This window comes from Electrona antarctica (assembly GCF_951216825.1).
Source record: "Electrona antarctica genome assembly, chromosome: 17".
Classification (NCBI taxonomy): Eukaryota; Metazoa; Chordata; class Actinopteri; order Myctophiformes; family Myctophidae; genus Electrona; species Electrona antarctica.
Genome location: NC_136798.1, coordinates 30,577,640 through 30,605,296, shown reverse-complemented (window position 1 = coordinate 30,605,296; position 27,657 = coordinate 30,577,640). Strand labels below are relative to the sequence as shown.

Genomic DNA, 27,657 nt, shown 5'->3' with positions numbered 1-27,657 from the left:
CCTACTACATACTTCTGGGGTACTCGGGTCAACCAAGTATATAGTGGTTAAGGGGTTAAGTGTCCTGCTCATGGGCACTTCGACAGTCGGGCAAACCAGCAACTTTCTACATTATTATATACAGTCCAGTCAATTATTATATTCAGTCCAGTCAAAAGTCAACTTTAAACTGGATCGATATTCATAAAACCCACAGACACATTTAATCACTTTCACTTTAAAAAGTTTTCAAAAATAGCAAAAAAGAAAAACGTGTAGTTCGGCTATTATATTGTTGCAGCCTTTGTGCGACACTCGAAGTAGGGCATTTACAAATAAAACATTAAAAGCTGAAATATGGATAAGAAGAGGTTTTCAGCAACTATATACCGTATACTTTCCCACTACTCTTCCATGAAAGCTTGACACACTATCAGAGAAGCCATGTGGTAGGTCAGGGGGCCGGTGTGGTGGTGACATCAAGGACACTTTGACATGGATGGATTCTGTGGGGTTGGTGATCAAACATGTGACCTTCCTCTCACAGGACAGCCTGTGTGTGCAGCCATAAGTCCACTCTGCTGATCATTTAACCCTGTTTTTTTCTTTTTTATTGGAACAAAGATTTGAACTCCAATCCGTGTGTCCAAGGTTGCAGTTTCACCGTTCCTCTGTGGAATAGTGCTGTAAATGATTTATTTAATTTCTTTTGTCAGAATAAGTGTCTCTATATATTCTGATAGTTAGCAGTGAATGTTTGTTCAGTAACAGGGGTCCCCCCTCTCTCTCCAGCTCTTAAGTAAACAGCAAAATGCAACACAAAAAAAGAAAGAAGGAAAAAAAAGAAGCTTGGGATACCGATTTTAATCCAATCGGGAGAGAGCAGGTCATACAGGATACAGGATACAACAAATTCAATTGGAAGTAATGACACAAAAGAAATTAGCAGACAAACCTGAAACTGGAACACTATGAAATTGAAGCTGATAAGTGGGTACTCTCTTCCAGATTGGATCACATTAGCAATCTTTTTCACAAAAAAGAATCCTTTTTGTTTTAATCGAAAAATATCACACCATCTTTTCATTTTGTCAAGACACTTTGGTAACGCTATGTATCAAGGTCAGGTGTATAAACTATAAATGCATTATAAGCACATTTATAATGCATTTTAATGCACTTAATGGGCTTCATGATTCTGGTTATAAACGTTTATAATCATGTAGCGGCAGTAGCTCAGGAGGAAGAGTGGTCGTCTTGGAATCCAAAGGTTCCAGGTTTGATTCCCGGCACTGAACACTGACACTGAACCCCTAACTGCTCCGGTTGAGGGATTGGTGCCTTGCATGGTTTCCTCTTTTGTGTGTGTGTGTGTGTGTGTGTGTGTGTGTGTGTGTGTGTGTGTGTGTGTGTGTGTGTGTGTGTGTGTGTGTGTGTGTGTGTGTGTGTGTGTGTGTGTGCGCGCAAAACTGCATGTGTTTGTGAATGGGTGTATGTGAAATAAATTGTAAATCGCTATATAAATGCAGTCCATTTATGTATCATAACTTCTAACAAAGTTTATGCCGTATTTTAAGTGCTGGTCATAATGCATTATAAGCTCAGCAGAGCAGCGAAACAACGGCCTACACTATTATGTGTCTTTGTTATAAGTCGTTATGCAGAATTCTAATCAGAATTATAAATATTTATAGCAGGTGTTATAATATACAGTCTTACAACACGCATAATGAATTCCATCATTTTAGCTTGAACGGTGAACGCTGGCAAGGTAATTTAGATGAATGGGCAGCTGTCATAGTGACGCATGGTTTGGACTGGCCCTCTCGCTCCCACAGTCGGAGCCTTTGGATAGCGCCCACTGTCTGCTCATGAGGCAGCACAATGGCGCCCTGTGGGTGGCGGGACGTGTTCATTTGGTTAAACAAATTGCAGGCAGAAAGTGACATAGATAGATATATGCCTTATTACCGTGCATAATGGCTCCGTCAGAGAACGAGAACAAAATATGGACTGGAAGAAGTGTCACTTGGCACGGGACAGTTGTTATGGGTTAGAACAGGGGTCTTCAACAGAGGGTCTGGGGGGGGGGGAGGGGGTGCCAAATCTTTGTGTGATAGGATACATTTGTTTTTACATTAACCACTTGAGCCTTAGCATGCATCCCCATTCCCTGTATCCATATCTACCAACGCTGCGAGGCATTGGTAGATCAGGATTGGTAGATCAGCTATTTTTGGCAAAGTGGTTTGGGGGTGTAGAGGGAAAAAGGAGTAAACCAAGTACAGAGCAGGTCAAGTTTAAGTTAAATGTCTGAAATAATGCAAAACCATTAATTTTAGACTTAGTTGTAGTCTATGAAGCTATCTATGAAAAAGTTTACTCTGCAACACTATTTTATGCAATATATAGCGGGGGTCCCCGGCTCCCTGCTTTATCTATCTCGCAGTTAAGGGGTCCCTGGCCTCAAAAACTTTAAGACTCCTGGGTTAGAAGCTACTCAAAAGGGAAATCAAATTTAAATCTGTGATTCTCTTGATCTTTTAATGTCAACGAGTCGCAGTTTGATATGCATTAGGCTGCGGACGCCTATTTTGATACAGTTTTTCTGTTTGTTTTTTTAGTGGTGCTAACCGCTCCAAGTCCACCATATGACTTTGCGTGTTTGGGTGCATTATTAATATTTCGCCCCCTGTGACGTCATGTGAGATCATCATCATGCTAAAAAGGCACCGCTCACGTCACATGGGTGGGGCGATAGCCCCTCCTATATTCAGACTGTAGATTTCCGTCTTACACAAACATTAAATTCCCATTGACAATGAATGGAGAATTTATGTCATATGTGGACGAGCAAATCGGTATCTTCGTCTCACACAAACACCGGCAGGAGTCCTTGATGGGAATCAAAACATCAGTAATTGGTGATAGGTAGAACTCTCTAAAATTGGGATTGGCATCGGACCTAAAAATTTAGCATCGGTCAGAATGGGTTGTATATTATGATCAGTAGAAAGAACTGTACTTGAATCGCTAATGAGGTAGCATGACTGTGAGGGTTCCAGCGTGCTTTAAGAGTCGGGGCTTAAAGTTCTCAGTCCTGGGGACTGATTTCAGTCCTGAGGATTTCATAGGGTCAGTGCAGATTTGCAAAAATCTTTTTCAGTCTTGGATTTTTTTTTATAGCTTTAAGCCCTGTTTAAGAGTCCTGTTATGTATTCTGCTGAAGGTAATTATGCTGCCTGCAGCATGACAGAGACGAGGTTGGCCCGTGTGACTTGTTTACCTTTGGATGGATAATTCCCCCGTTCAAGGCTATACTTCAGCACAAAACTCTAAACACCATCTATTCTCTACACACACCAATGAAACAACTGGAACCTGGGCGTTCTGTTTGTGTTTTTGTTTAAAATTTCATACTAGATTCATGCTTCAAGTTTTCTTCTTTTTCTTTCGGAAAAATGTGTATCCCATCGGGGGTCGCCACAGCGGAGGATCAGTTCCCATTTGGTTCTGTTTTCTGCGTCTTCCTCGTTGACTCCATGCCAACTGCATGTCGTCTCTCACTGCATCTGTGAACCTCCTCTTTATAATTCTCCCAATGTACCCCCTCATCTCTCCTTTTCACACGTCCAAACCATCTCAACCTCTCCTCTCTCTTTGTAAGACAGTTTTGCAAAAGTAAAATGAATGGCGGACCTTACACGCGATGCTTGTATCATGTCCAAAATTCATATGCCTGGTTGAACGTTGTAGACTTTAGTCGGCTCTGTGTACTTGGACATCTTGGCAATCTCTTTGCCAAAATAGCCAGCGTTGCAATGTGTTGTGAGCTTGTAGATCTGCTGTTGTTTTGTAGCTAAAGTTCTCCCAGATTTGCTGTTTTGTAGCTAAAGTTCTCCCCAGATATGCTGTTTTATAGCTAACGTTCTCCCCAAATCTGCTGTTTTGTAGCTAAAGTTCTTCCCAGATTTGTTGTTTTGTAGCTAAAGTTCTCCCCAGATATGCTGTTTTGTAGCTAACGTCCACAGATCTGATGCTGTTTTGTATCTGAAGTTCTCCCCAGACTATGGATGGATGCTGGTGTTCAGGTAGTTTAAAAGTCTAGTACTAGTTAAGCTAAGGGAATCTTGAGCAGTTAGAGTTTATCAAAGATCTTTCAGTCTGTCTTCGCGACACGTTTGACACTTTGTATGATCAAGTAGGGCATTGATTTACGAAAAAACAAACGTTAAGGTCCCTACACACTGGACGCGTTTTCGGATTTTTAGCAGCGTTTTTCCATCGGTTTTCCGCCCAGAATCAGAATCTGCAATCTGCAATGTCAAGTGCTGTCACAAAGCACCCCAATATGACCCTGATAAAACCACGCTTCCCATGCCCGATTTTGTTGCCTTCATGCTCATCCACCGTAAAAGGGTGGAGATTGCAAATATCTGTAGTTAAAAGTAGTGTAAGTGATACTTTTTTGTTAATAGGTTAAAGCACTATATTCTGATACAGTAATCATTGCTATATAGTGTTTGTTCAGTGTTTGGTCTGCCGTCTCTCCAGCTCTTTAAGAAATGTTCAGATGGGTGGCAAATCTTCAGCCAATCAGGAGAAAGTACCCATATATGTGAATATCTCTTCGAAATTCACTTGTTTTTTCCTGTGTTGTGTGAGTTATCTCTCCTGATTGGATACAATTGGTATCCCGACCTGAAAAAAGTGTAGGGGGGGGGGGGGGGGGAGCGCAAAGGAGTGGGCCTAGTATGGTATGCCGTTCTTTATAATGGCTGTGTTAGGTTTAGGTGTGTCAATATATACATTGGCGATACTGTTGACTTACCTACTTGCATACTTAACCATGGCTTCGGGCACACCTACAATCTTAACACACATCACTCGTTTGATTGGCTGCAGCCTGCTATGGTTTTAATCTGTTTTTTTATTTGATCTGGAGACCAAACTACCAAATCAGCCTGGCCCTTTAGCACACACACACACACACACACACACACACACACACACACACACACACACACACACACACACACACACACACACACACACACACACACACACACACACACACACACACACACACACACACACACACACACACACACACACACACACACACACACACACACACACACACACAACAACAACAACAACAACAACAAATAACATAAATTAATAAAAAAGAGAATGGCTCACACACTATTGCTCTCAGTAAAATTATTATTTATTTAGGCGACGTGTGGTTGAAAGAAGACAAAATACAGAACAAGAGCTCTGGTGGGCTTGAAATGCTGCCTCATTTGGTTAATAATTTATTTATTGGGAGCAATAGTGTGCCAGTCTCTATCTTTTTTGTTGTGAACTGTAAAAAATCACACCTGTGTGAAGTGAGCTCTTATCATCATACATCATCTCATTCTATATACATACATTTTGTACCGATCCAATAAGTCATGCAGGTGGATGTATTCAATTCATCAACAGAGCGTGGGATATTGACACATTAATACGTGTCATCAAAAATACAAATAGTTAGCCTATATTTACAGAGGGGAAAAAGGAAAATCGGCAGCAGTGTATATCTCCTCATTTCAAGGGGATCCTATTTCTATCTCCACCTGTAGTTCTCTGACGGGTCAGGTGCTTTTTCAGGCCAGTTTTGAAATAAGCCACTGATTAACCTGGATGGTTGAAGTCAGCCGACATTCAACATAATGGTGGCAGAGTAGTAGAATGAATGTTTTCCCATGTTTGTGCAAAATTTGGGGGGTACCAGATCGGAGGTGTTGTGGGTGTCACTCTCTCTGGAGAAGTAGTTAAACATCTATGTGGGCAGTTTGGCACTAACTATCTTAAATGCCAGTCCCATTGGTGTTTTCTTAACCCTGTATTCTACCCTGAGCCATCCCAAACTAGCACAGTGATAGGCGGCTAATAGGTGGGTCATGGGCTTTAGGGGTAGTAGTCATATCGGTTTATTTAGTTTAGTGACATCGAGCCAATGTTGGAGAACCAAGCGGTGCAAGTATTTTTTGAGGGGGTGTAGATTTTCATCTTACACAAACATTAAATTCCCATTGACAATTAATAGAGACTTTACGTCATGTGGACGAGCAAATCGGCTATTTTGTCCTATACAATGATTAAATTCCCATTGACAATGAATGGAGAATTTACGTCATGATGTACGATGATAAGAGCGCCCCTCACTGGGGTGCTCACGGGTGTGATTTTATACTTCTATTCCACTACATCACAGAGGCAATAATAAAGTCTATGCGCATGCATAAAGTGAGTGCCAAATCGAGTGGCAAAGTGAGTTTAACGTTGTTTAATGCAATCAGATAGGTGTTTTCTGTTTGGATGTATGGGTTGTCAAGGCCAGAATTTCATTTTCACATAACTTCCGGTTATGACAATGTCACGTACCTTCTTTTTTTAATTCAACTGCACTTTACTTGAAAACTTAAGGGTTCACGTTACTGTAGATTTTAGATTATTTATGCAAAATGTACATGAACCAATTAAGACCTATTTTAAACCATGTCTATTCAAATTGAGCTCATCTGATCTACAAGCTCAGTAGAACCACTATTTTCTTTAAAGGTTAGTTTGGAAAAATACATTTAGAACACTAAATAATTCATACTTTGACTTTGGTAGAAACCAGCTTGTAAGTAAGTATATTTTTTGAGTAAAATTCTGAATACCTGCCTTTTACTTTTGTGGCATTGCTAATTTTTCAAGTAAAAAAATAAATAAAATAAAATGCAGTAGTGCAAGATGAATTCTCTGCAGACAAAGCCATCCTTGTCTGTCTGAGATGAGAGATCAGATTCCAGATTTGCTGAGCTGCTGGGACGGATGGGGCTCAGATCTCTTGTGCTGCTCAGCCAATCGATCCAACGTGCAACGTGTTCTTTTGTTGATCCTGCATGTGGGTCAGTTGATTATTTCTCACATCCAACAGGTTGGATTTATGGATTATGGCTATTGTATTGTTTCAAACTGGGTGTCTGGCCAGTTATCAACATTCACTACCAAATTGTTTGAGTTCGTTTGGGATTTTGAAAATATTGTCATGATAATTATGACATAAGTTGAATATTGAAGAAATGTCACGTCCAGAATTGATTGAATTGTGAGCTGAGCTGAGCTTAGCTTACCCCCCTAACTTAAGACTGTTGACCGGGAGTTGCCAAGACTCACCAAGGGGCAGCCTGTACTTGGTTCCCTCCTTTCTCCCTCTTCTACACTCTTCTTCTATTTTGTTTTAATGTCTTCTTTGTCTTCTACACAATGTCCTCTTTCTCTGCAACGAAAATAGCTTATTTTCACTGAATGTTCGCCTACTATGACGTGGTTACGCCCTGTATGGTGTTGGTATGTTAAACAGCAAAAATAGCCAATCTGTAACACGCCGTAGTGTGAGCGTGGTCTATTGTTTGAACATTTGACTATTTTTTGACAATATAATGACATGCCCAAAAAAGTGATTAACCTGTACTGAGATGTACATGTGCTATTGCGGCTGTATCTAGGCAGTTCAAACATGAGACAGTTCAAACATGAGAGCTAAGAGACACTGTATGACACACACACTCAAGAATCCAGGTCCACTTCAATCCTTGTGCTTGACCATTTTTACAAACCAAACGTTAACATTACAACAGTTCCCAGCACACGATTGTAAACTAAACGTGGGTGTTATGGTCAACAAGAAATGCCGGCTCCCACACTCACTCCCTCTCTGTCCAAATTCTCAGACTCATGTGAACAGGTCAACGCCATGACTAATTGTCAGCGTGGCAGCGCCCTACTTCAATAATAAAGAGCACGAGATTTGGCATATAAGTCACATAATGGCTCCTACAAGTGCATTTGTCTTTCCTAATAAACTAGACCAGCTGTTATTTGAACCTCTCAACTCTGAAGATCTATTTCCCAGCAGACCTGTTGTAGAAGCCAGGTCATCGTGACATTGCATCTTGTCCCTTTTTTCTGCCTTCATTATGGATAGTACAGTGTAGATAGGACAGGAAACAGGGAGAGGGAGAGAGTCTTCTTACTGCAAGTTCTACTGCTAACTTACTTACTTAATTATCCTCTACGTCCCGGTTAGGGCGTAACGTAAGGCCGTAATCATACACTTCCACTGAACCCTGTCTGTCTTGTGTGATTTGGCCTATGCTTCATCATCACTGTCCTTCGCCAGGTGTTTTTTGGTCAGCACATGACCAGACCATCTTAGCCTGTGTTTCTTAATCTGAATGTGCAAGCTACTGCTAACTTACTGGCCCTTTTTTTAAAATCATTTTATCATTAACCGTTCCATCCGTGGTTTAAGTGCAAAAGAGGAAGCTGCTTTCAGGAAATGACACCAGTGTGTGAAGTCAAGTGTCCGTCATCAGTCGTCGCATGATATCAAGCCAGTGAAAAATACCTGTGTGCATGTTGTTCAATGTCATTATCTGTCTGGTCTCTGGCTTCTTTGGAGGGCTGTCACCATCATGTAGTTTTAGTTATATGAAATCGGTTGATCATTGGTGAAGTCCTCCTTTTAAGCCAATTTTAAGCTGCAAGTGGTTAAAAGTGGTTAAAAGTGAAATATAACAGTCTAAGGATTATGCAAAAATAATTGAGGTTAGATCAAATAATTGCGATATAAGGTGAATATGTAATCATTGTGACAGTCTGTTTGTTCTCCTGAACCGGTTCCTGTGTCACTGTGCCCAGAGTGTTGATGCTGCCTCTGTTGTCATTTGGATTAAAGAAGTGTTATTATTAGAGCTGCCTGTCACCATCATGACATGTTAATTGTCCTACAAATAATTGCGATTGATGATATAGTTAATTGTGTTTTTGGCATTGATCATTGGAATATATTAAAAAAAATACATTTCCGTTTGCCTTTTAGACAAACTTTCCCTATTACTACTACTATTCCCTAAAGTTCAAATATGGATATAAGAGATTTCTGCCGGACAGCAACAATACGATTGTCTCATTATAAATGTCAGTTGACGTGCGGTTGGAGAGGTGTGTCTAAATAAAGCTGCCGGTGAATATCAGTCCAACCGATATACCGGCGATGAGTCGATGACCGATCTGGTGCAGGCAGCGGAAGGTGTGCCCAAGGTCGACAACACACACACACACACACACACACACACACACACACACACACACACGTGCGCATGCACGCACGCACACATGCATGCATGCACACATCAGCCCTGCCACCATTCTGTAACTGTGTCATCTCTCAAAGACAAGCTCCCTAATGAATTCAAAGTGACAGATGACCCATCTCTGTGATACTACTTAAACGTCCCTCAGTCTACACTCCATGGCAACGGACCCGAGCATACTGGAGGAAGAAGGGTTTTTGAAGGGCGCTAGCCTCTCCTATGCACTGGTGTGTGTGTGTTTGTGTGTATATGAGCATGGAATGTGTTTGTAGCACGGAATGTGATGTATATGATGATACATGAAGATCGCCCCTCACTTCACACGAGCCTTTTTTTAGCAATATCACAGAGTAGAAATACTTTCACAATTTCTTTCAAGATACCGGTATTTCAAAAAATAGCAGATCCACGAGCTCACATCATGTCTCTCACTCTCTCTCTCACTCACACACACACACACACACACACACACAACTTCACGACTAGATGGGGGGGGGGGGTAGCTTGTGTGCCCTCAAGAGTGATAGATGTGTTGTTCTGTGTCACGGTGTGTCGTGCACTCAACGAGAGGATTGATTGTCATTGTGAGGAGGTGACAGAGGGGACAGGGAAGGAGACCTAAATTGAACATGCCAACAAGTTGTCCTTCGTTCCTTTCTGCTCCGTTTCGTCTGTGTCAGGATATCGTCGCTGTCGGGCTAAAACCTCTTATCTCCATTTTTTTCTTCTTTTTCCTGTAGATTAACTCCCTATACTTGATCATACTACAGTATTGATCATACTACAGTATTGATCATACTACAGTATTGATCATACTACAGCCGCAGCGTCACACAAAAGTAGTAGATCAGCGAGCTCGAAATGCTTCGTGTCGCATTTCGAGATGTCCACTTTTGAATTTGAAGTCCTGAGAATTAACACTTTTGGACATAATTTATGTGGTTTCCATGTAGACAGGGTGTATAAGGGCTGCAAACCAGCAATTATACATTAATTCCTTAGCGGTTGCTATTTCGATTAATCGAATAATCGAGAAGCTTTTTTTCAAGTTTAAACTTCGATTTGACTGATATACTTGGTTGTACAATGGTGTTGTGTAAAATAGTGAAAATAGCCAATCTACAAGTTGAGTTTTGAGATGTGGTATCAATGGACACGCTCAAGTAAAGTCAAAATATCTCAAAAGCGTACTTAAGTACAGTACTAAATGATCACAACTGTATCACATCACTAGCACTAATTATGCCTGTTTATACTTCAAGTTGTTGCGACGGTAGGTTGCATTTACTATGAAAACCTGCATTTCCGTGTGTCACGTCACGCCTCCATATGGTCACGCCTCGTGACATCACACCGTGACCACTGACCACCATATATGGTCACGTCTCGTGACATCATGCCTTCATATATGGTCACGCCTCATGACATCATGCCTCCATATATAGTCATGCCTTGTGACACGTCACGCCTCCATATATGGCCATCTCCATATATGAAGATCACGACACTGACCCCATCTAACCCTGGAAGACTGGATCATCACCTACATAGGTCTGCATAGCAACATAGATCTGCATAGCAGATCTAGGCCTGCAATCTGACCTTAACCCTCAAACCCTTAGATCTCTATATATGGAGCTGACCTGTTCTGACATTCCAGATGTTGATCCCTCCCCACCCGTACTTCCTGTTCTGACATTCCATATGTTGATCTGATCTCATCAAACCCTGTACACTCAAGACACGCTCCATATATGGCCAGTACAGAATTCATTCCATATATTGATCTGACCCCCCATGCCAAAGCGCCAGTGCTCGCCCAGCAGTCTGCCAGGCGGATGCGACCTGGAGGTCACTTCTCGCCCTCAGGGCGTCTTACTGGTACTATATAGTATACAATTTACAATTTAGGCATTTAGCAGACGCTCTTAATCCAGAGCGACTTACATTAAGCAAGAACAAAAAGCATGGGAATACATCACATATATAAAAAGCATTTATCAAGAAACATGCGTAAGCTAAGAACGTAACTAGAACATATCTATATATAATGACACTATACATATAAGCTATACATATATATTATACTATGCTGTACTGTTATTGTGCTGTCTACATGACATGCTATAAGTCTGTTTCAAATGCTATCTAAGTCTAAAAAGTGCTGTCTAAGGGGGTAGGTTAAGTGCTATGGGCCATGGTGGAGTCTGAAAAGGTGGGTTTTCAAACTACGGCGGAAGATCGGGAGTGATGCTGCAGTTCTGATTGCAACGGGAAGTGCATTCCACAGTTTTGGGGCCAGAAGGGAGAAGAGTTTGGGACGTGTGGAGCGTTGTCCCGGCGTATATTGTTGCTGTTAGGCAGAAACCTCTTATCTCCATATTCTAACTTTTGGTGTTTTGTTTTTGTAAATGAATGCCACACAAGCACCAAAAGTAGCAGATCTGCAAGCTTTCGCATTTTGAGCTTGTAGATCTGCTACTGTTGAATTTGAATACGGAAAAGTAACAGCTTTGGACATATGAGGTTTCCACCTGACAGACGATATAAATGATAAATCAGACCAAGTATAAATGAAGCCTGAATGTATTGGAGGTGCATTACAGCTCCATAAACCCACAGCACCATTCATACAGCAGTCGATACATATATTAATCAGGCTTTATAAAAATAGAATATCAGGATTCACGACGCTTCAACTTTACACTAAACCGGATAGATTTTTGTTGTTGACAAAATGAAAATTGAAACGGTGCTTCTGTCATTTTTATTGAAAGCTAGACAACCCGAAAGTACACATTTCAACTCCTATTTTTGATATCCTAAGATTCCCCTGTGGGGATTACAACACAAATAATATACCCACGAACCAGGGGAACAGCGCCAGTGACGTCAGGACTACAGTGGTCTATAGAAGTGCTGAATGAACAGGTTGTGTTGTTGGCAGTCAGTCCATGTCCTGAACACTAAACATGTCCATGCCATGCAGCTGTCGTGCATTTTGAGGTTTACATACTACAACATATGTACATAGACAACCACAACAGTTGCTTTTTTACAGTTTGACTACTCTGTGTGACCGATCCGCACCAAACTTTGCATCACGCTTGTATCACCCTGGTCGCGAGCACTGGTAGGACGGGAAAGAGGCGCGATAGCGGACTTGGCGACACAGTACACTGCAGAGCTTGCGACTCTGGCGCTAGTCCGCTCTCTCACATTGCAGAATGTTCACCTATTATGACATGCCCAGAATAGGGATGCTATATGGTTCATGGGGTTAAAAGGGTGCTGAAATAGAGGAGAACTTGACATGCCTTCTCACTGTAGCTAATACATAAAGGTTAAGCCCTAATGGCTAGATTTACACCATGCAGCTATGGGAGTAGTGAAACCAGACCTCGCGCCCCACTTGATGCTATGTACTCTACACTTTAGATTGCACTTGCATAGGCTTGTAACGTAAATCACGTTGCAACCACGTTGGTGGGAGTGAGGGAGCACTTTCAACCAGACATTGCGTCCTATACATGTCGCTGCTGTCGGGCAGAAACCTTGTATGTCCATGTACGATTACTTCTGAAAAGAGTGGAGAAACTGGAGATACAGTGTCTCTGCCCCGACCGCAACGATATCCAAGTAAAGGTGTTTACGAAACTTCACGTGACACGTGATTGAAACAGCAGAGCTAGTTGTTCCAGGAATATGAGTTGCATGAGTAACGTGAGCACTGAGCAGGTAACTGTAGGCCCCCAGGGGTGAACTTGACCATGATCAATGTTTTCAGTTCCCATTCGTCACTTTGATTAGAGGCTGGAAGCATGGATCGATGAGAGGTTCCCTGCTTCTAGCCGCTGGGGATCGGGTGTCACATCTGCAGCTGTAGTACAGGCTGATGTTCTTGCGCTAGGTGAATCCAGTGGTGGAAAGTAATTGAGTGCATGTACTCAAGTAATGTACATGTATACCGGTAAAAGTTTGAAGTACTTTAAATTTACTTCAGTATATTTCCATTTTTAAAATACTTCAATCATTCTACTGCAATATACCTCAAAGGCAAATATTGTACCTTTACTACTCCACCTACTACAATTATCTTGGTAAGAGAACAAAACTAAAAACTAAACGGGGGGTGTTTTGTGCACGAGTTGGTGGGGTTACAGCTCTAGCCTTGAGTTGGTGGGGTTACAGCTCTAGCCTTGCACCTCTGCAGACAGGGGGGTGTTTTGTGCATGAGTTGGTGGGGTTACAGCTCTAGCCTTGCACCTCTGCAGACAGGGGTGTTTTGTGCATGAGTTGGTGGGGTTACAGCTCTAGCCTTGCACCTCTGCAGACGTCGTCCTCCTCATGCTTGAGCTTGGCAATTATTTATGCACCGTTTTGTTTTTTTGTCTCGACTTGTTCAGTTGCAAAGCAAAGAGCAGGGTTGCCATGTCCGCTTATATTATAACCTTGCTGTCGGGAGGAAACCACCTATCTCCATTTCTTTAGGTTTTAGATTGTTTTCCCCCATAAGTCAATGCTATTGAACACCCTTCACGTCTGTGTGTTGGTTAAAACAATATTGAACTAATGAAAAGTATTGCTTCGGACAAAACCTCTTAACTCCATTGGACCCTCAAACTGTTTGCTAAAGCAGCTAACAATATATATATATTTTTCATTTTTTCCTTAAAAATGAACATTTTGGAGTTAGATGGTTTCTCCCCACTAGCAGAGATAACCAACCTTTGGCTTCTTTTTCTGTAAAGTTGCTTGTAAATATTGGTAGTTGCGGGTTGCAGTTTTTTAGGCTTTTTTCCTAATGTTGTTTAAACCAGTGATTCTCACACATTTCCATGTCGAGGATCCCCAGATTAATGTACAGGTATTTGTCCAAGCTTGTTTAAGCTCAACTAGACTGCATGCTTTCTTCCTGCCTTCCTTCTGCTTATGGTTCCTGTTGTTATGTGATGTTTGCTGTTTTCATGGGCCTGGCTGCTTTTTCTCTCTCACACAATCTGGCAACACTGGCAGAGAGGCTATCTTCTATGTGGTCCCGGGAGAGTCCTTTGAATTGAATTGAATTGAATTGAATTGAATTGAATTGAATTGAATTGAATTGAGAGTAGGAGGAGTGGGGGGCATTGTTCCTGGGCCCTCACACGTACACAGCAGGGTCCCGGCTGGTTTCATCCATTGTTGCATCTTCCCCCGTGTGTTTGCTGTCAACAATCACACGTCAGGGCGGAATGCTTAATGAAGTGCTGCTGTATGAGAGCTCTTCAATTAATGGAGGTGTTTTTTCCTTGTAAAATCAGTGACAACAGGTCTCCGCTTTCAAGCGAGACAGACTGTGGACTCTCAAATTCAAATGAAAAGAGGGTGCTGTTTTTCCTTTATTTTTTGATGATGGGTTCTCAAACTTCTCAGATTGGTCTCAGTGACTGCAAAAAAATGGCTATTTGTTTTAAAAAAAACGTTATACCCGACAACGACACAATGTGACAAAATCCTGTACCCTTCCAGTACTTGTTTTATCATGCCAATATGCCTATAGCTCCTTTAAATTTAACTGAATAGGGCTTGCAAACCTCGCACCTTTGGTATGCAAATTCGGGGGGGGGGGGGCATTTTGGCTTTGATGAGTCACTACTATACCTGGCCAACGGATAGGCATACAGTGGTTTGGTCTTGGGGGGGGGGGGGGGGGGGGGGCATGTGGGAGACCAGGAGACTTCTGTGACTTCTGTGTTTTCAAAACAAACAAACCACACAGACGGGTATTACATTTACAATACTTGTGTTGTGACCGGCCAAAACAACTAAGAATTTGAGAAACGGGACAATTTCCCTGGTCCTTTCCTGGAAAGGATTTAGGTTTGGGTTAGGATTAGACAATTAGAGGTTGGGTGTAGGGGTTAGAATAGAGATAGTTATGCCTGATTTATATACTTGGTTGTGCGCTGGTGTCATGCACTGTAATATATAATATACAAGTGCACAAGCTCCCCAGAATCCCCACCAATTCCAGTTACATTTTAATCAAATAAGCCCATATACTTGGTTGTATAAATGGTTGTACACTGGCTTCATTATTTTTTATTTTATCAGTTTTAAAATTTTGCCTATAATGACATGCCCAAAACAATGAGGCCAGGTTGAAAGTGGCTAAATAATGTCAAATACAAAATGTGTGTGTTTGCAAGCAAGTACAGTATATTGTTGAATTGTTGGAGAGAGATAGAGAGACAGAGAGTGTCAGAGTATGTGGGTGGTTGACTGGGTGTGCCTGCGAGTACGCTTAGTATGCATTTGCCCGACAGTAGTATAGTTTATTGCTGGGTGGTTTATTGCTGTATTTATTGTTTTATTGTTGTGCTTTTTTCCCCCTCTTTTTTTTAACGCCCTGAATTTCCCCCTGGGAGATTAATAAAGTGTTATCATACAGTACACTATCCTGTTTTAAAGTCTACAAACCTTTGTCTCGGGAAGCCAGGGATATATCGTCCGTCGCTGTCTGGTGGAAACCTTGTAGTCTACCGTATGTGAAAAGCCATTACTTTTTTTTTGTTATTTAAAAAAAATATATAATAATGAAAATAGACGATCTACGAGCTGTTGCGATGTGACACGTTGTGAAGTGATGTGAGCTTGTACATCAGCTATTTTCACTACTTTTGTGTGACACGTTTCCGACAACGGTAAGATTTCTTTCTGAATGTTGGCCAGGCCTATCATGACACGCATGGGTTTTTCATTATAAGATGGGACCATTTCCGTCTACTCACTTTGAGTCTCATTGGTTGGCTGAGGACAGTTCAGAAACACCTAGCAGTCTCATTGGTTGTCTGAGGACAGTTCAGAAACACCTAGCAATGACATCAATGATGGGGATTCGAAGCTAATAGAAACTGCAGCCTTTCTCTTCCTGGAAAGTTAGCGCGCTGAAATAGAAGCCATTGTTCTCACATAAAAAAAATGAATGAAATGATCAAATCTGCCTATTACTGATGATGTCACTGGTCAGTTTCTGATACGTTCGCTGTCCTCCTATGTCACACAGAGTCATAGGCGCCGGAGGGGGTGGGGGGGTGTCATTTGGGCCTGAATGTCCCCGCACTATTGGGGGATGCCTGGTATATTTATTTACTTACTTTCTACGTTTCTATTTAGCTGCACAATAGTCGTTGTATTGGCTGCATATGTGCAGTAATTAACTGCAGTTGCTCTTAGTCTCAACTTGATCAAGGTGTCAGACGGGCTAATACACAACAATGTTAGTCATGACTCATGACGTCGTCAGGCCCCCCCTCCAAATAATGTCCCTGCACTTTTAAGTCCTGACGGTGCCACTTCATAGACTGAGTAGACAGAAATGGTCCCATCTTATAATGATCATTAGTTAGGACCAATTATATGAAAGTGGAGAAAAGTGTTTGTTTGTGGTCACTGCAAAGTGCAAGTTGTTCCATCTGTTGAAAACTGGTGAAGTGCTCTGTACACAGGGGCGGCGGTGGCTCAGGGGTAGAGTGCTCAGGGGTAGAGTGCCTGGATGGTAACCGTAAGGTTGCCAGTTCGAACCCGGGCTCCCGCAGAGTTACTGTCGAAGTGTCCTTGAGCAAGACACTGAACCCCTAATTGCTCCCGATGTGCTAGTTGGTGCCTTGCATGGTTTCCGCTGCCATCGGTGTATGTATGTGTGTGTGAATGGGTGAATGTAATGCACAATCTCTGTAAAGTGCCTTGGATAAAGGCGCTATATAAATGCACCATTTACCATTTACACAGCCCGTGAGACGCAGAGGAGACAGAAATGATGCCATGCCATCCTATGATGAGCATTAGTGAGGACCAAGATGGGTTGTAAATGGGTGAAGTGCTCCTTTAAATGCTCCTGAAGTAGTTATGTTGAAACCAAACTGAACTAAACTTTGTTGTCGCATCCCATCACAAGTTTAGTTTACACCAAGTACAAAGGAGTGTGAAAGTATTTTTATGCAAGCTTCCGGTGACTGCAGTTAGACAGCTACATTGCTAAATAAAGATTACGAAATAAAAATAAGAGTTGAGAAGACGGCATTAATTAATCCAAGTATTATATATGTTCTGTGACAATGGGGAAGTGCCCTCATTTTGTCCTTGACACAGAGTAGCGGTTTGCTGGTATTGTGAATAATTGCTTGTCATGTATTGTTAGACCTTGTGTAATTTATATCGGCAGTAGGCTACCCGCTATCAGCTGTGGAGAATTGCTTTGCATGCTTGTGCTTGACAACGAAGAGCTACTTGTGAAGAGAATAAGAGCTATGTTTGATTATTTATTTAACCTCTTAAACCCTATACTGTATTCTTTGTTGACCCCAGCCAGGGGTTTATCTATACTTAGTTGGACCCCTCCTTTTTTCCCCTCTACACCAGGGGTCTTCAACGTTTTTTCAGGCCAAGTGCCCCTTAGCTGAGAGAGAGATATGATCAGTGTTGTGTAAATTGACGTTTATCTTTTTTTGTTTATTTCAGACATTTAACCACTTAAACCCCACTTAGTGACCTTTGGCTCTGAACTTGATTTGCTCTTTCTTCCCTCTACAGTCTACACCAAACCTCTTGGCCGAAAGTAGCCAATCTACAAGCTCTACAACGCCTCGAGCTTGTCGATCGGCTATTCCCCCCCCCCCCCCCCCAGAAACAGCGAACGATGGAGGTTGCACAAAAACAACAAAAGAATCACCCACATCTTTACACCTGTGCAACCCTGCGATGTGTCAATAATTTAATTCCGATTCCACCCGACAGTCGGCGCCTATGACATAATACCGTCTTTGACTGAAGTGTGCCTTGTGTCTTCCCCTTTTCACAGTAATGGAGTGGGGTGACGACGTGAGGCCTATCTGTGAGGAGGAAGCCATGGTCATCGTCAACCACCAGGCCACGGGGGACGTGTGCACGCTCATGATGTGCCTGCAGAACAAGGGCACGGTAAGGACAATGACATCACCGCCAGCAGCTCAACAGCAGCAGCATGTCCCTGCTAGCATCGTCACCAGTGGAGAGGGAGAGATATATATATATAGAGATATATATATATATATATTGAAAATAGCAGATCTACAAGCTCACTGTGCACTTGTAGATTGCTATTTTCTGCTGCTTTTGTGAGAAACTCTTGTATGACATAGTATGGCAAAATTTACAAGAACATATTTTCAAAAAGTTGAAATGTGGAGATGCGAGGTTTCTACCTCATTAATTATGCTGCTTCATTTGGACTTGTGTTGTGCATTATCTTCAGTAACTTTTCTGAGTGATGTTATGGCTACTGAAAGATCAATGCTTTCATATCACTGGTACCGGTTGACTGCACCGATCTGTGTACAACGTTGCATGTGCACTACTACACATTATGAATACACTGTTGCGTGTTATATATATATTTGTATTGCCCTGGTATACAACCACCATACGACGATTATTGCACAAAAACAAACAAAACAAACATGTTAATTTTACTCCTACACATTGTCATGACAAACGCTATTATCCTGGTGGAGACCGGTGCCCCGAGGGGCACTTCTAGTTTACATTGTGATATTGCCACTTTTACTAAATAATCTGAGTACTTTTTCCACCACTGTGCACGGTTTAACTTCCTGGCAGTAATGTGACCTTGTGGGAGCCGTCTGAAACCAAGGAGTTTCCCAGGAGTTTCCCAGGCTATTAATGTGTTTGTATTCTAGAATGTGTCCATAAGATAAGTTCATGTTTATTTACCCGCATGAACCCTATGCATAGAAGGAGAGCATTTGGAAAAAACAGGCGAACATTCGACAAAACCATTATCTCTATAGTCATGTGATCAAGATGGATCCGTCCGACTTTTCATATTCCATCCTGATTGGCCCCCAACAACCTGGTGGACACCACATGGAAACGATGGAGTCCTCAGGACGTTCATTTGGACCCCTGGTGTAGGGGTGGAATAGCATAGCACCGGGGGGTAGATTCAGAGTGTTACAACTATACTCACTCACAGGCACCCTCAGACTTACGGAGGGAAGGGGGGATCGGGGGTGCGGGGTAATCCTTTTCGGGCATGAGATCTACTTGCATGTCAAGGATTATTAGGATTATTATTAGGCCGGGCACGGACCCTCATTGGACCCCCCCCCCATAAGAGAAGATTTTCTGTAGTTAGATTACAATTAGGACAGAAGAATTCTAAACCTTTTTGTATATGTATTGTATATGTGTAGGTGCAGAGAATGAATCCTATGACGTGAATAGTGGACGAGAGGCGAGTTTTGGCGACCACCTGATTTCCTTGTTCCTGTTCTTACTGGGACTTGAACGGTGAATCCTAGGTTAACCAAGAGCAACATCTAGCCCTTAGATCTTGTGCCACCCCTTATCCCTAAACTTATTTGCCATTTTTTACTATTTTAAAACAGTGCAAATAGCCGATCTACAAGCTAACAACGTGTCAATGTAGATTGGCTAGTTGAACTATTTTTAAACGTTTTAAAATAGTACAAAATGGGATAAGGGGTAAGGGGTGGCGCAAGATGGAGCCCCTAGTGTAAAAACTAAAAACACAAAAATTTCGCAAAAGTTGACCATGGCAGTGTGGGCCTTTGGAAAGAAACAACGTGTCAAAAGTCATCCGATCCCTGGGGATCCCTGGGGTATCCGGATCACACTATTCTACAACGTAAATATTGCATAAATATACATGTCATAATTTATCATAATAAAACCACCATAGTATAAGTCGGTTATGTAATGTGCATAGTAAAGGCAAAACCAATTCTCACTACCACAGAAAGTGCTTTGCACCTCAAACGGAAAAAGAAAGCTTTAGCTGAATATAACGCTTGATCCTGTTTCATACACATCAAAATTTGACCATATAATCCAGGCAGGTATTACTGGATTCAACATAAAATGAAACTAAATAAGATCAGTCTTGCAGATTGCATGAAATTAAATTTGCACATCTGTTGCTGTCTACTGCAGCAACGCTAAACTGTCATTGTGTGGTGTTTCGGTGTGAGAGTAGTTGGCACTGAGAAGTGAGAACTAGCGGCTACCACATTAAAGCAGTGGTTCTCATAGTGGAAAAGTAGTTAATATAGCATCATAATATTTTTTGCAGATGTACAAGCTCACTTCGTGCCGCTCTGTGAGCTTGTACATCTGCTTTATTAAAAAAAAAAATCTCCCAAACATTTTCGAAAATAATGTCTGTGGCCAAATACATATTAATTAATGAGAACCACTGCTTTAAAATCAAGTCAGATTATTGGTACCACTCATTGTCATGTCCATCTTGGTGTGGCGGAGATCTGCGATCCGAGGAACACTATTCTAGTTGTTGATGTTGATGATGTTGTTGGTGTTGTTGTTGATGTGTTGAACTGTTTGAGCGATGAGGAGGACTAAAGCTCATGTCGTTTCCATCTCCTGCAGGTGGTACGGAAGATGATGTGGTTGATGGACCACGTCTTCAAATACACCAACTTTGGTATCGTGTCTTTCATCCACGGGGACTTCTTCATCAGACAGGTAATACATGATAATAATATTAATAATACAATTGTATATAGCGCTTTACATGGGGGGGGGGGGGGGGGAGAAAACGAAAAAATTACAAACAAAGAAAAGGCAAATTCATATATATTCATACATTTTTAGTTGGGGTGAGCGGTGAGTCACGTATCACCACGTGTGATGTTATGTTGTAGTTTTCCCGACCACTGCGGTGGTCACCTTATCACCTAGAACTAGAGTATGAATAGGCTTTAAGACTAAGGAATAAAATCAATAAATACAGTGGAATGGTAATTGTTGAGGGGAGGGGGGGTTGGGGGGGGGGGTGCAGTTAGCTGGGGGAAGCCATATTGAAGAGATAGGTTTTGAGGGTTATTGTCACATTAGCTGACACATTTGTCACATTTGTGACAAATGAATTTGATTACAGAATGAATACTTGAAGAATACTTGAGTTAATTTATTGTAGAACACTTCCCCTGCAGTTTGCGAGTTGCCTGAGTTATGTTTTCATTGTTTAATCCACGTTTTTAATCATTTTTTAAGTCATACGGACAATACACCAGACATAATGGGATATGAGACGCATTTTGATGACGTCATCGCAAAAAGGTCTGTCGCTCCGGTGTGCAAGGGTTATGGGAAATTGAGTCCCTATTCATTACAATGGACAACTCTGTTGTTGTGATCGCCACTTTGGAACACTACTACAAGCGATTACACCGGGAGGTTTTTTCTTTTCTTTTTTCCGTTTTCATGATGGGCAACTCAGCGGTCGGTGCAGTGGCTGTTCAAAGGTTACTTTAAACATAGGCAGGGAAGCTTGAAACACGATCGTATAATTCCGGCAATAAAACTGTTAACACAAATCTTCTACTGGGGGGTGTACCTGGCACAAAACATTGTCAGATGTGGGACATATGATTGTGGCTGTCTTTGAAAAAAAGAGAACAAATGGACTGCTCGACTAGAGGAACTCGGAGGATAATGAGGTGTGCATAGCAGCGGGACACAACAGTCTAATCCACTGATGAGCAGGCTTACAGGACACACACACACACACACACACACACACACACACACACACACACACACACACACACACTTAACACACACACACACACACACACACACACACTTAACACAGACAAGAGGGTGAGGCTTAAACACACACACACACACACACACACACACACACACACACACACACACACACACACACACACACACACACACACACACACACACACACACACACACACAGGCTCACACACATAGGTGACCCAGAGTGGCGCAAACAGAGTTTGGCGACAACGGACTTGTACGCAATACTTGACATCATAACCAATTTTATTGTCACATCACAGGTTTACACAGGTGTTAAGAAGTGGGTGGAATTTGTTGTGCAAGTGCCATCATTTTAGTTTTTTAGTTTTTTTGAGAGAGAAAGACGGAGAGGACACGAACGTTTCCATAGAAAGATCTAAGATATGTATATTTATACATAAATAAAAAGTGGCAGGTGTGTACATGAGGTTAGACATAAGGTGCAGCTAAACAAAAACACAAAGGTAGCAGCAGCTGCAGTACATCAGTGGAATGTTAACGGATATGAGACACAGGCCCACATCTGTGTGCTGTAGTGCAGCGGTCCCCAAACTTTATTGGCCGTGCACGCCCTGTTAGGACCCCCAAATTGGATATGTATTTATTTGGCCTGTGTGCGTGCGTGCCCGGAGCTAATATTGCAAACCTCTAGGCCGATTTGTGGCTTTGTAGGAACATTGCGAATAGGCTTCACCCTGCCTTATTGCCTATAACTAGAGCGGTGTCCATTGGGCACTGGCCTACTTGGAACGATTCAAGTCAACGATCCAAGTCAAAAGGCAATGAGGCACAATGATGCAGCAGTGTTATAAGAGTAGGGTTAGGCAACATTGTCAATTTGGTCAAAATAATTCACCTCATGCTGTGAGGCTAACTTGAAGTCAGTGCTGAAACCTTGCCCAAATATGGAGTCATCGGTCATAGATTATGTCATAGATGACCGATGTACTCCTGGATACTGGTACTGTACTGTTGTATGTGGCAATCTGAGTAAATCGCAAGCAGTGGTGGAAAGTAACCCAAGTACAAGTAGTGTAGTAGAAGTACTGCGAGGTAAGCACTCCGAGCCGAGGCATTGTGAACTTGTAGATCTGCTATTTCCAAAAGATTTGGATACATTTGAAAACTTGAAATGGGACATTCTGCATAACGAGTAATACTTTTACTTTTGCTACTTTTACTCAAGTAGATTTTGAATTCTGGACTTTGACTTGTAACAGAGGGTGTTTCTAAATTGCAGTAGCCTATTGGTATTCATTGGTGGACATTTTTTTCCACCACTGCTCGCAAGGTTTTCCGGCCAGCACATTGTTGAAGGGCCTGATCTCAATCTGCCCTCCCACACACACACACACACACACACACACACACACACACACACACACACACACACACACACACACACACACACACACACACACCTCACCATCCCCATGCAGCACAACCTGCACCCTCTATATTTACGCCTGCTCCGGGCACACAGAGTGGGTGACACAAGGCAACGGACGGCCAAACAGGCCAGCGTGTTAAATAGACCTGAGTGAGCAGGTGGAGTTATTCACTCCCTCTCTGCTGCTGTGGATCAGGCACTGTTGACGTGGCGCTTCGGAAGAACACCCACAGTGCTGGACAAAGTACTCGACGCCACCAGTGTGCTTGGTTGGCCAAATGTTGCTTGCTTTTGAAACGGCTTCCTAAACAGGCGAATTAATGGATGTTTTAAGCACATGGTTTTAGAAATGATACAAATACAAAATAGGTTTAATATCAATGTATTGAAATATTGGGATCTACCGAAAAGAAATGCCAAGAAAGAAATGGCAGGGGGAAAAAAATTGCAGATCTACAAGCTGTGTGTGTGTGTGTGTGTGTGTGTGTGTGTGTGTGTGTGTGTGTGTGTGTGTGTGTGTGTGTGTGTGTGTGTGTGTGTGTGTGTGTGTGTGTGTGTGTGTGTGTGTGTGTGTGTGATGCACAATGAAAAGCACTTTGGATACTGGCGCCAATTTACCATCAAAGCACTCTTTTTACGATGACGTATAGGGCATAAATGGGTGATCAATCATCTACCTGTGTTTGGTCTCTCCAGTCTCCACCAATGAACAGCAGCGTCACGCTATGAAATGCTTCCATATTTGCATTCTCAGTGAGCGTTGTGAGCATGCTGTCACGTGCGGCTTCATAATCTGTGTTCACATCAACCATAGCTACACTAAAGCATGGCCCTGTGTTCACATCAACCATAGCTACAGTAGTCACTAAAGCATGCAGTCTTGTGTTCACATCAACCATAGCTACAGTAGTCACTAAAGCATGCAGTCTTGTGTTCACATCAACCATAGCTACAGTAGTCACTAAAGCATGCAGTCTTGTGTTCACATCATAGCTACAGTAGCAGTACAATGTTGTACTTTTACATCTCCGATCCAAATATTGTACTTTTACTCCACTACATTTATTTGAAAACTTTAGTTACTTTGTAGATTGTGATTATATTATTACAAAACATACATTAACTACTTCAGCCCTATATACATTTCGGCCATAGACAATTTACAAGCTCACAATAATATCGCATCTGCTATTTTCAAAAGATTTTCATACAGTACATGTTATAACTTGAAATCGGACATTCTGCATAAGAGTACTTTTACTTTTGGTACTTTAAGTACATTTTGATGACAATACTTTTATACTTTTACTCAAGTACATTTTGAATTCCGAACTTCCACTAGTATTTCTATTATGCAGTATTGATACTTTTTAAGTAAGTACACCATTGTACAGTACTGTAAGTAGTCACTGAAACATGACTATATTCACATCAACCATAGCCCCCAAACATCCTTTAAACCTGGATTGTTGAAATTAATGTTTGTTTTTGCTTTTATTGTCCGGAGACTCCTGTCCCTGAAAACAATTTAAAACAAAACAAAAAAACTATCTCTTTGGTGATATGTAAATCTTTTTGGGAAATTGCAGGTGACTCATTGTCATTTTCTCATTCTAACCCTGTGATAAGAATAGATCTGAAGAATAGATGGTGATGACAGATTCCCCAGATCTAAGTGCAATACTTTTTTGTGTCTGTTGTAAGATATTTTAGTCAAACTACATGACGTCAAGCAAGTATTCCAGTCTCGGATTTGTCACTCCCGGTTAAGAGACAACATGGATTAGTTAACAGTCACAACAACTGATTTCTGTCATTTTTATAAGATTAAAGAGCATTAGAATGGCTCATGCTCGCAATGGAATACATGTTATATTGTTTAAGTTGTAAATTGCCGTTCAGAAGCCCTGATGAAACCCTAATGGCCTCGATTATTTCACATCGATCATCGATCATCATTCTACAGAAATATTCATTTAGAAGGCATTTGCAGTGATGTAAATAGGGTGCGTTTTGCGTCCCAAAACGCACTTTATAGTTATGGGACGCAATAAACCAAAAGCCTCTGCATCCTGTGGACGCAACTTTATCCTGGCTGCACTGAAGACTGGCACTCTCTCGGTCACACACTGTTCTACGTGGAAGTCTAGCACTCTTTCGGTCACACACAGGCTGCAACATCGGGTCTCATCACAACCCAATGCGCGACCCGTGAAGTCGGGGGGAAAAATAATAAAAGAGAGAAAAGAAAAAGACGGAGTGACAAATCGTTAGCAACAAGCTATGCTAACAGACTGGTGGTGGTGGTGTTGGCTATTAGCTTGTTGCTGCTGCTGATTCAACGCACTGATTGAACTTCACTTCATGTCCGCCTGTAACGTGAACGAATCCTGACACCAGCGCTGCAAAAACAGACAGATCTACAAGCTCTCAACGCGCTGCAAACGGCGCTGCAGAGATGGGCGCATCTGCGGGTTCTCAACGCGTTTGTTTTTGCAGCGCTGGTGTCAGGGGTTCGTTCACGTTGATCTACAAGCTCTCAACACGTTGTAAACGGCGCTGCAGAGACAGGCGCATGCGGCGCGTTGAGAGCTTGTGAATCTGTCTTTTTTGCAGCTGCCATTCTTCCCTGTAGACAGGGACTCAAGTGACTTCTAAGTTCCACTTTTCCAAATAAATTATTTTACATCCACAATGGCAAACCTATTTGCATTTTGGCTAAGTACAATAATTGCAACTGCAATAATATGCTTGCTAATACTACTAGCCTACATAAAAAGATATACTGTATAGGCCTATTTGATATTTTTATATATATATTTTTTTATAAAAGATGTTTTATTATTATTTTTGAGTGGTGCAACCACTCCCTTACGGAGCTATGTGTGTGTCTGGGTATGAGCACAAAAATAGCATGGTTGTTTTTCACCATCTGTACCTAACGCACACACAAACACACACGCACGTATTAACTGTATATATGATGCTTTCGGGGGGTGCCAATACATGACAGTACAGTACAGTAGAGGGTACAGTAGAGGGACCGCCACACGGTAACTGTCATTTCTCAACCGTTTCGGACGCGGCACGGCACGGCACGCCGGAACCGGCCCGGCCACCTGGGCGCATTCCTGGGTCTGGAACTCCCCCCCCCCGCGAACCCCCTCACGGAGTTGCACCACTCACTTCACACAGGTGTGATTTTTTTTGGGACTCACAAGAATTTTTTGGGACTCATTTGAATGACCACCTGTGCATCCCGGGACCCATTACATTGAAAACCTATTTACATCACTGCATTTGTAGGAAGGTCCTCAGGGGTTAATACCCGAGGCAACTACACTGTTTCTTCAGGTACACACAGAGTACCACTTGTCAACAATCATCTCAAAGTTCCATTTGTTGTGTGTGTGCCAGTAGGTCTCTGTCCTACATAACATAAATGTTTATGATGTTGTACGGTGCAACCTCATAAACGTTTATGTTCATATGATTATTTATGGCATCATTTCTAGTGACGTTGAGAGAGCGATACAGGAAAGGCAGACGGAGCAGGGCATTGAATGACATGCTGTACACAGGCCGGCCAGGTATTGGGCCACCCCATAATAATTTATGTTTATGATGTTGTACTGTGCAAACATCAGTCCAGCGGCCACAGTCAAATAGTTTCACAAGTCACTAGGCTTAAGCTCAATTAAATGGGACATAGCAGTGTTGGCCATTTTCTGGTTCCATCGATCCAGACCCCATTTTTTTTTTCCAAAGAAAATATTTATATAAATTATTTTATGCGGAAATGATTTAATTATATGATATACTATAACGAATACCCTTTGTTTTGCGGTTTTCATTATTTTTGTATCTTTATGAGAAAAACAAATTGCGGAACCAGAAAATGGCGGGTTGGCTTTGAGCACCTTCAAAATTTGATCTATCTCGAGAACCGCTGAGCCGATCGATTCAGCACGCGTGCCACGGTGGTCCCGAGTATGATGCCCGACTGTCTGTAACTCTGAGAGTGTACAAATGAAACCGAATGGACCCTTACAGGTCTGTAACTCTTGAGAGTGTACAAATGAAACCGAATGGACCCTTACAGGTCTGTAACTCTTGAGAGTGTACAAATGAAACCGAATGGACCCTTACAGGTCTGTAACTCTTGAGAGCGTACGAATGGAACCAAATGGAACTCTTGAGAGCATACAAATGAAACCAAATGTGTTGTACCCTCATTAACCCATTAAAACCAGGAAAGCATCTGTGTCATTTTATGTTTTAGCTATGCAGGTATATAACAACATTCGTTCTTCAGAAAACTCTTTCCATTTAGATCAGTGGTTTTAGAAGGGTGGTTCTCAAAAATAGCAGCTATACAAGCTCACAGCGCGAACTTGTACAATTGCTGTTTTTGAACATTTATAAAAAATTGTTTGGGGAGGGGAGGTCCCTCTTTTC

The 27,657-nt window shown here is 42.0% G+C and overlaps 1 protein-coding gene across 2 annotated transcripts in view; it reads left to right on the top strand.

Annotated features, from left to right (window-relative positions):
• lpgat1 (lysophosphatidylglycerol acyltransferase 1) overlaps window positions 1–27,657 on the top strand; it is a 78,458-nt gene that overhangs the window by 7,919 nt on the left and 42,882 nt on the right. For both annotated transcript variants that reach the window (XM_079526049.1, XM_079526048.1), the window contains exons 3-4: window positions 18,016–18,134; window positions 20,622–20,717. In XM_079526049.1, the coding sequence (XP_079382175.1) occupies window positions 18,016–18,134; window positions 20,622–20,717 (215 nt within the window). The remainder of the gene's footprint in view (window positions 1–18,015; window positions 18,135–20,621; window positions 20,718–27,657) is intronic.